Source organism: Lactuca virosa, chromosome 3 (assembly GCF_052849685.1).
Source record: "Lactuca virosa cultivar CGN04683 chromosome 3, Lactuca_virosa_CGN04683_v6, whole genome shotgun sequence".
Taxonomy (NCBI): Eukaryota; Viridiplantae; Streptophyta; class Magnoliopsida; order Asterales; family Asteraceae; genus Lactuca; species Lactuca virosa.
The window spans coordinates 135,576,710-135,587,280 of NC_136428.1; the positions used below are offsets into that span (position 1 = coordinate 135,576,710).

Below are 10,571 nucleotides of genomic sequence, written 5' to 3' on the forward strand. Positions count from 1 at the left end.
GATGTCATAAGGTTTCTGTTTTACTATATATTAGAGATGGTATCCAACTCTAATACAGGAATGTATTTTGTTGTATTATTTAACCACAATATAACTTTACATGGTATCCAATTCTATTCAGGATCGTCTCACAATAATATACTTGCTCAGTGGGTCAGGTTGATCGTTGGTTTTACATTCTTGAGTTTGTCTTCCAAAAGACTTCATGCCTCTTTTGAGCTTTGGCATAATCATCTAGGATACATAACTTGATTTTATTTCTTTCTAACTAGATCAGGTTGTTTATCAATTAGTTATTTGTTACCAAAATCACATATTTTCTCTTCATGTCAACTTTCCAAAGCAAATGTTTACTTTTCTAAATTATTCAAAACGCTCTTGCATGCCTTAGATCTTGTTCTTTGTGATTTGTGGGGTCCAACGCCTATCATGTATACGGATGGTTTCATTTATTATATTGTATTTGTTAATGATTATTCTTGGTTCATTTGGGTTTATCCTTTAAAATCTTGAACTGAGGTTTCATGATTATTTCGTCTTTCGTGAACTTTTTCCAAACTCAGTTTTCACGAAAACTCAAAGCCTTTCAAAGTGATAATGATACATATTTTTTGAACTATCAGGGTCATGATCTTTTCGTAAATAATGGGACTTGTCATCACATATCTTTCCCTTATACTCCACATCAAAACGGTCATGCAAAAAGCAAACAATACCATTTAACTAAAATGAGTCTTGTTATGTTGTTCAATATAGATGCATCGACCTCCTTTTGGGTGGATGTGTTCACTTCTACCACATGCATTTTGAATCGTCTCATACTAAAGGTTTTTTATAAAAAAATTCCTTTTGAATTCTCTATGATACGCCACCAATTTATGGTGAGTTTTGTACTTGTGGGTTTTAGGTGTTTCCTTGCCTTCAGGATTATTCTCATCACAAGCTCTCTCCTAGGATCATTTCTTGTTTATTTATTGGGTGAAATTTGCATTACAAAGTCTAACGATGTCTATATTTATCTATTTTCGCATCTACACTACCTAACATGCTCCATTCAATGGTAAAATTTTTCCATTTATCGGTGAAACACCAAATCTTGACCTTGATACCTTAACATAGCTAGAATCCTAGATGAGTCTAAACCAACAAACTTTATCCATCCCCTAGGTGACTCCTTCAACCCATTGTCATCATATTTCAACCTAGTGCATTTAGTTTCTAACCTATCAACACCAACCTAACTCCCTGCCACCTTTGTCCCTACCCAATCTTGTTCCAACCCATAACCATGATATTTCCCTCTATAACTCTGACCACCTATACACCTCTATCAAACGCTTCTACATCCACACCTTCACAAAAAGTCCCCATTACCACCACATCAGTACATCTTATGATCACTCGTGCCTGTACTGGTATTTTTAAAGCTCTCCATATTGCTGATTTTTCCTAGTTACAAAACTATGCTCTTCATATTTTTTTTTCCAATAAAGAACCAAAGGGTTTAAAAGTGATTCTAAATATCCTAATCGCTATCTACAATGCCAGAAATAATACATGCTCTCAAAACAAACAATGTAGGATGCTAACTGTCTTTGTGACTCTTGCATTATGTGTTAAGTTGGGCCCATTGATATGTTGGGTTAGGCATATTGGTATACACGTTGGGTAGGGCCAATTGGTATGCCTGTTGGGTTAGGCCCATTTGCATGTTGGGGTGGGCCCATGGATATGTTAGGCTAGGGCCATTTGTATGTCGGGTTGGGCCCGTTGTATGATATGTAGTATTTTGGGGAACTCACTAAGTTTTGTGGTTTAAACATTTTCAGGTACTTCCAGTTCCAAAGGGAAGGGCCCGACTTGACTGCACCGCATCCCCGGATGGCTTTTTCCATAGTGATTACTTTTGATTTACTCTGATGTTTGAGAAATACAATTTTACTTGTTGGTTTTGGAATATATAGATATATGACTTGATGGTTTAAAAATGAAAAATTTACTACTATTTTTGAGACGTTACATTTACAATTTCACAGTACAACCCTCCAAATTCTTCCTTTTAAAACCAGCCTACGAAATCCCACTCTACTGACGAAAAGGGTCCACTATGAAATATCAAAACAATATTATAGACATGTCATCATTTCACAATTATCTTCCTTATTTTGCAGTAAGCCATCCCAGAATGGATGATTATTTAGGAAATTGTTGAATTAAGGTGTCTAAGTCAGTAACTAAATTGATATATTCTTGTAATTAGAAGCAAAGTCTTTTTTGGGTTGCTCTCATAACTAGAACTTAATTAGAATGACAATTATAGAGAGATGATGATTATTAGATTATTATATGGTTAATAATCAAATTGGAAATTATGATGAAATGATTTGTTAATATGTTATATGGTTAATATATTAATTGGAAATAGATAGTTGATTTATTAATTTATTATGGAAATAGATAGGCTCGAGCTCGGCTTGGGCTCGTTTAATTTGATCTCGAGTCGAGCTTTTAACGAGTCGATCCCGAGTAGCTCGCAAGTAGCTCGGCTCACTTACACCCATAGTGTCAGATGTTGTCAACATCCGATTTGGCATGCTTTTTCGATGGCAAACACCACCCTATGTCCTTTCTTGTTGTCGGCGACAAAGATTCCAACGACATGTGTTTGCCGTTCAAACTCTCTCTCTCTCCCTTTACCCTCTTTTAATGGATGTTGGCTAAGCCTTTTGGTATATAACGACGTGATTGATGTGACATAGTGGTGGGAATGAGAACACCACCCCGTGTAATTGTGGTGATGATGTGGAGTGGTGGATTGTGGTCACCACCACAATTAACCATACCCAATCATATTTTTTTCTCTCCCTATCTCTCTTTACCTCTCTCTACATTTTAAATAATTAAAAATATTTTTTTATTTAAATAATCAAAAAATAAGAGGGATATAATAGTGTAGAAAGTTGAGCATACCAACCTAATATAATTGTGTGTGGTGATGAGATTGTAGGGACATGACTTCCACCATATTTATGATTAGTGATGGATACTCTAGAAAGCAAAAAGCTTAAGAGTTTGTCTCGAACGCCACATCCTAATGTCTATATAAAGAAGAGTTATTAGTCTAACAGTATTTGGTGTTGTCACCCTTCCTTGATATTGAGGATTCAAGTTCTGTAGTGGACAATAATGAAATAATTTAGGAGTAGTTTAGTATATTTGTTGTTTAAAAAAAAACGATTAAATGCTTTGAGGGTGGAGCTTAGGTGGAGTGTCCGTTCATCATAATATCCATAATTTTTTTTAAGAAAATTTGTTATTTTCTAATAGAAAAAAAGTTTCCATTTAGAATCTACTCCTTTATATGTGCATTTGATACCGGAACATCAGTCGAATTGGCTCTCACTCACATGCTCCGGTCTCATTCTCTGTCCCTACAACTAATTCGGTTCAGTCATTCTCGTTCGAATAAAAAAGATATTTCATTTGTGTCCCTACAATTAAATAAAAAGATATTAACTTCTTAATTAAGAACTTCAAGGGAGACACATTTAATAATCATAAAGGACTTTTAACTTTGACACCTACTCTTCAATGACCAAATAAACAATTGCATTAATGCATTATACACAATTAATTCATCACAATATTACAAAACCACATATAACAAGTTAACCACTTCCTTCTTTTGTGGTTCCATACTTCCATATAAAAAAACATGTTTACAAAAAAACAAAGAAAAGAATACCATTCATTTCGATTTCATATCACAATTTACTACACAACCTACAATGTGTATAAAAAATCAACAACAACAAATCAAATTTCAAAAACAACAAATTTCAAGAAAACATCAAGAATCAAGAATCACTCACGATATCACTCGATAAATTCCCTTCCCTCTCTTGCACCCCATTCGACCTACAAAGCTCCTCAATTTGACTCATCACATCACCCATCAAAGGCCTCTTATCAGGATATTGTGCACAACATTCAATAGCCAATTGCAACAATTGAACCATATCATCTTCCACATTTTGATACCTAAGAAGCTCAAGATCAAACACTTCTGAAGTCCATTCTTCACGAACCACAGATTGGACCCACCTTGGAAGATCAACCCCTTCTTCATTCAATAACGCATGGGTCGGGGCTTTACCCGTTAAAAGCTCCAATAGTAAAACACCAAAACTATACACGTCAGCTTTTTGGGAAATCTTCCGGATATCTGTAACCTCCGGTGCACGATAGCCGTCTATACGGGTTGGGGTTGAGATGGGGCCCACGAGCTGAGCGAGCCCGAAATCGGAGACACGGGATTCATAGGTTGTTGTTAAAAGAATGTTTGATGATTTTATGTTTCCGTGAGATACGGTTGGGCCTTGCGCGTGTAAGTAGGTGATTCCACGGGCCGCTCCGAGTGCGATCGCGGATCGGGTTTCCCAGTTCAATGGTGTTCGACCAGCTCCTCGGTTACCTGTATAGTTCAATAACATCAGTTTTCTGAAAGTTAATGATCGATAGATGACAAAGTTGTCAGCTATCAATAACTTTGGGTTTTAACAATAAACCCAAAGTTATTAGTACAGTAACTTAAAGCTCAAAAAGTTACCGATGTTACTGGTAAAGTAACTTCTTCTTTTTTTTAAGAAAGTTACATTACAAATCTTGTTTTTACAAATCTTGTTTTTTTAATAGTAAAATAAAATAAGTACGGAGTAAATTTTAACCCTAATTTTTGTTTTAGGAAGATTGAGAAGAAATGCTTAAACCCAACTACCCCATTAATTTAATACCCGATTAGTATCTTTAATCTCACTTCATTACCATTTACCAAACGACATTGTGTGCAGATCTAAGAACAACCTTGAAATTTTTAATTTGAAAAAGACAGTTGACCACCCACATTATGAATTTTTTTTTGGGAATTTCAAGAATCAAGAATCGAGATCCACGATTTCTTGGTTAATAATTTGTAATTAGGAAATGGTAATTATGTTGAGGAATTGAAGATGAGATAATTTACCATGTAAGAGAGCAGATAAGCTTCCCATAGGCATGTAATCGTAGACAAGAAGCTTTTCTTCGCCATTGCAATAGTATGCTCTTAAAGGAACTAAATTCTCATGATCCATTGCTCCTACACCTTCGATTTTCTCTCTGAATTCCTTATCCGCCATTGTTACATCCTTCAACCTTTTCACGGCCACCGCAAATCCCATCTCCAGCACCGCCTTGTAGGCCGTGCCGAATGTCCCTTTCCCTAAAACTTCAGCGGATGCTCTCAGTAAATCCTCCAAATCGAACTTACCTAACTCCTTGTTCTTCTTGAAGAACACTAGCTTTTTAGCAGCAACCTCACCGGATTTCCCCTTCGCAGCACCTCCTGCACCACCAACCGCCGCCGTTAACGATGGGTAACTGGCAACATTCTCAGTGGATTTCTCACGGGGCATCTCAACTTCTACTTGCTTTGCTTCGACCAGATCCTTTGGCCTTGTCTCCTCCTTTTGATTTCTCTTCTTACAACACAAAAAGAACAAAATTATAAGAATTAGTAACAGAGCCAGTACGGATCCTATCACAATTCCGGCAATGGCGCCGCCGGAGAGCTTATTGGATTTGGATTTGGATGGCACTGCGCCCGGCTCGGACTCTGACCCGTTACAGCTTGCAAGCGGACCTCCGCAGAGGGAGTTACCGGAAAACGCGGAATCTGGGAAAACCGAGAACTTTGATGGGATTTCTCCGGTTAATTGGTTGTTGGAGACATTGAAAAGAGCGATATTAGTTCGGTTTAGGTCCGGAATTGAACCTGTTAACGCATTGTTCTCCAAATACAATGTGGCTAAACGGGTCAAATTATTAATCGAATTCGGAATAGTACCGGAGAATTTGTTGTTTGCGAAGCTAACCCTAACAAGATTCACAAGAGGGGAAAACGAATCCGGAATCGGGCCTGAAAACAGATTATCTTGGAGGTATAGATTCCGGAGGTTAACGAGTGAGAAGATGTCTGTGGGGAGTGGACCGGAGAGGGCGTTGTAACGGAGACTGAGAGTGTTGAGTTGGGTCAAATTGCCGAGGGTGTTGTCGGGGAGTTGGCCGGAGAGACCCATTCCGGGGAAGTGAAGTTCGACGACACGGTTGGTTTTGTTGTCGCAGAAGACACCGGGCCATGTGCAAGGGGTGGAAGGTTGGGAGATGTTCCATAGGATGGATCTGCCGCCGACGGCTGAGCGGATAGCAAGGATGGCTAACCTGTCGGCGCTCAGGTCAGGTTTACCGGCGATGAAGAGGGAGAAGAACAGAATTACAGAGAAAAAGAAAGGATTTTTCTTCATCTTGGAGAGAGAGAGAGAGAGAGAAAGAAGAGAGAGAGGCCACTACGTTTGTGAGTGGTGTGGCAGTAGGAGTAGAAAAAGAGCAGTTTATTCCCAACCTTCTCTCTCTAGAACGATTCGGGTTGTGGGGGTACTCATTAGAAAACGTTCAATGAGGTAAGATTCCAAATTTTGAGAAAGATAGGGGGCAAACAATGTGACTTTCTGAAAAAGTAAAGAGTAAAATGTAAAATTGGTATTTGTTGGAAAAAATAATAATAATAATAAAATAAGTGGATATATTCTAATATCTTTATAACTTGTACTAGTTTAAAAATATTTTTTTTGTTATAGTTTTAGTTCTGTGAAACATAAAAAAATTCATTATATTTTTTAATTTATATTTTATATTTATTTAATATGTTTATAATTTTTTAAAACCTCTTTCTCTCTTTATAATTTTTTAAAACTCATCTCTGTCACACACATGTTCTTCACAAAACAAGAAACTAAAACTAAAATTAAACTTAGCGACCATTCACCCCTTTTAATTTTTCCTCTCCAAGAAACCATTTAAATCGAAACCAAACAAGAAAGCCCAAGATCAAATTAACAAAAAAAAGTCCAAAATTATGTTCATCATGTTCTTGGTAAAACAGGAAATTGAAACAAAGCCACAAAAACCTACAATTAGATTAACACAAAAGAAGAATATGATGAACATGGAGTCAAAAGCTACTTTTGTATGTACCCAAATGGCAGAGAAAGGATATAGTCTTCAAATCAGTAAAGGCTGTAAAGCAAAAGGAAATGAACATATATCAAGAAACAAATGCATCATCTAAGGAAATGAACATATATCAAGAAACAAATGCACCATCTGTATATAAAAACCTTAAATAAAAAAATAAAAAATAAAAAAACCCCAAATACAAAGGTTTGAACTCTAAATCATATAAACAAAATTAGGGAAATAAAGATGAACCCTAGGTTAAGAGTTTTGTTTTTTGGTCACTATTCGTCCCCTTCCCGCTTCTGATTCTTCGATAGTAGAAAGGATGTGGTGTCGGTGACTGTATAGGGTTTCTTGTCGGACAAGAGAGATGAAAGGAAGGTGGTGTTCAATTGACATAGGAGATGTCCACAAAATCAGAATGAATAATCTCAAAGGATACAGAAACAATAGAATCAATCAGATAAATAAAATAGAAGTCTAGTGTGTTTGTCAAGCTGACATGCATGGCAAGTAACATTATTTTTGGATGGAAGACATGAAATATAACTGCTAGAAGATAAATGCTTCAAGACTTGATCTCCGGGATGACCTAGTCTTTGATGCCAAATGGTTGGAGAGATGGAGACAAAAGCATGACTTGAAGATCTTGTGACAGGATAAAGAGGGTCGAAGCTATCACAATGGATGAGAGGACGACGTGTCTGATAATCAAGAATAGTAAAACCATAATGATCAAAATCAATAGAGCAATTATTTTGAGTAGTAAACTTACGAACATAAATAAAACTTTTAATAATATTGGGTGTTACACTGACGTTTTTTAAATGGAGAGGACAATATATATTAGGAATAGGAAAAATGTAGTGTCCTGATGTCAAAACAGGTATTGCAGAATCATTACCAATATAAATAGATTGAGGGTAATGTGTATTACAAACAGAACTAGGTATACATGAATTTGCATGAACATGATATGTCGCCCCCGTGTCCATGACCCATCCACCTGTTCCAAGTCGTTGAGAGTCATTGTGTTGAACATGTTCGGAAGTGAAGTGGGTTGGTTAACATTGCCTTGAAAGGCCCATGGGGTTTGATCCAGTGTCAAGACTTGAACATGAACATGTGGGCCGTGAGAAGGCTGCTGGCAAGGAGTGTTGGGGCGACTATCGTGCAAACCAGGGCTGTCGGAGTTGGGTCGAGCCCATTGATGAGCCGGCTGGGAAAATTGCACCGTTGAGAAGGGAGACGATGCAACCCATAGTTAATGTTGTGTTTGTTTTTTATATTGGAGCGAGGCATGAGGACCCCATAGCAAGGGTTGATGGTGCATGGGAGGCGGATGAAAGACCCACCCATATTGGGGATGACGGTGACGGTTGTTGTTGTGATTGGAGCCTCCACGACGGTTGTCATGGCCATGGTTTGACCTACCAATGCCTCCACGACTAGAGGAAGAAGAAGTCTCAATGTGAAGAAGGGAAGGAGACGACGTATGGTGATCATTTAATGGGGCAGAAATGGCTCGGTTGTTGTTAAGGCGAGTTTCTTCAAGTGAGAGCATGGATCGAGTTTTAGGTAGAGATGGAAAGGGTTTTGTGTACAGATGATGTTGGCAATTCTATCAAACTTTCTTGGAAGGGCATTAAGTGCATGAATAACAACGTTTCTTTCCTTGGCCTTATCCATGAGTCCCTCAAGTAAGTCCACCAATTCCTTGACCTTGTCACAGTATACGTGGATTGATAACTCTCCCAAGGAAAGAGTTCTTAGTTTTGATTCTAGTTGCATGGTAATGGATTCCTTGTTATCATAGAAAATATAATGAAGATTTTGTCACACCTTGCGAGCTGTGGCTTGAGAAGTGTGAATCAGGGTGATGAGAGTTTCAGAAATCGAACCGAATAGTCATAGAGTTACCATGTTGTCCAACTTTTCCCATTCCGGATCCGACAGAGGTTTGTTTGGGGGATCATATAAATCATCAATGTGATCTAAAGTATCATACGCATTGTAGTGGGGTTTGAAAAGAGCACTCCATGGTTCATAGTTGTGTTTGGTAGAGTCACATAGGTCTTTATGTTTGTGATCCCATATTCTTTGTGGACATGCTTGGAGTTTGAGGATTCTTCACCAGGCATGATGAAGAGAAAGGGATAATCGACTGGGTTATGTGAAGAAAGGAAAAAAAGACAGGAAAAAGAAGAAGAATAAGGGAGGAAACGTTGGCAGAGAGAGGGTAGGATCGACTAGGTTTTAGCCTAATACCATTGAGTTATTCAACGATTTAATGACCAGTCTTAACGTTTGGAATTCTCCTCCCGATCAAACTACCGGGGGGGGGGGGGGGGGGATGTTAGCGGATATATGTATTATATTGTGTATATTATATTTAGCCCATTTGTCTTTAGTATTTATTTGTATTGTCCCTCTTATGTATTCGGCCCACACCTCATTTACATATACACTTTGTGTAATTCTTTGTATGATATGAAAAATACAACATTCTACAATAACGGTTATGTGATTAACTATTTTTATTATCATTCTTTAATTCATATCATGCAAGATTTAATCTGATTTGATCTCAGTGGTCATGATAGTGCACATATTGGTCATCTAATGCAACTTCATACACATTAAAATTCATTACTTTATTAACTCAATCTCGGGATTCGGTTCATCATTAGTCATAATTTTCCTACTGATCATAAAACAGTTATGATTCAAGAAAACACAATCAGATTGGTCCTCTTGACTTGTCACACCCCGGCCTGGCAGCGGAACCGTCGGGCGGCGCAATGTTATAATATTGGCTCATAGATAAGGCATTCACATGCCATTCATGACAGGAATATCACTTCCAAATAAATTACAAGAAAACTTTAGTTTTATTACATTGGGTTTCGTCTTGGTAACCTTATACTTTGGTAGGCTGTGATCCATTCATAACCTTTTGTTGATAGGTCTTCTGACTCCATTGGTGACCTAGGAATACATGTGAGTTTTTAAGGGTCAACATAATGTTGGTGAGTCCACAGGTTTTGTATACTGAAAATACTTTGTCGAGTTTGTTAAGTGTGCTCTTGTTGTATTCTTAACCTATGTTAGTATGTTTAACGTTGTTTCCTAATATTTTGGTAATAGGATTCAGATAGTTTAGTAACTAGATCTGATCCTGGATTTTTGGATAGAAAGATGTGTTACATTACTTTCTTTATCTTTGTTAGTATCTCTAAAATACATTGTTGGTGTTAGGGTAATATTATCCTAGTATTCCTTTATCGTGTAGCGTGTACTACCTCTCTCTTTGATGCGTTCCTTAATGAGTTGTGAATTAAGTTTAGTAAGGATAATCTAAACTCGTTTCCTAGAGTTTGAGTGTACTATCACTACGTGGGTAATTTGTAGTCCTTAATAGTTATTTTTAGTTTAACAAAGTTACAATGACTTCCTATAATTGAGTGATGACCGTTGATCTCGAAAACCACGACGCTTCAGCAGACGTCGCAAATATG

At 37.4% G+C, this 10,571-nt stretch overlaps 1 protein-coding gene across 1 annotated transcript; it reads right to left on the reverse strand.

Annotated features, from left to right (window-relative positions):
- Positions 1-3,718: 3,718 nt before the first annotated feature.
- Positions 3,719-6,458, reverse strand: LOC145166597 (putative inactive receptor kinase At1g48480). The gene is made up of 2 exons (XM_079085619.1): positions 5,024-6,458; positions 3,719-4,474 (listed from the first exon to the last, which is right to left on the reverse strand). Exons 1-2 carry the CDS (start codon positions 6,339-6,341, stop codon positions 3,858-3,860), a joined length of 1,935 nt encoding a protein of 644 aa, XP_078941745.1. The 5' UTR covers positions 6,342-6,458; the 3' UTR covers positions 3,719-3,857.
- Between the last annotated feature and the right edge of the window lie 4,113 nt (positions 6,459-10,571).

Coding starts and splice junctions, on each gene's coding strand:
- LOC145166597 (XM_079085619.1), bottom strand. CDS start 6,341: ATGAAGAAAAATCCTTTCTTTTTCTCTGTAATTCTGTTCTTCTCCCTC. Junction 4,475..5,023: donor CTTATCTGCTCTCTTACATG/GTAAATTATCTC, acceptor TGAACTATACAG/GTAACCGAGGAGCTGGTCGA.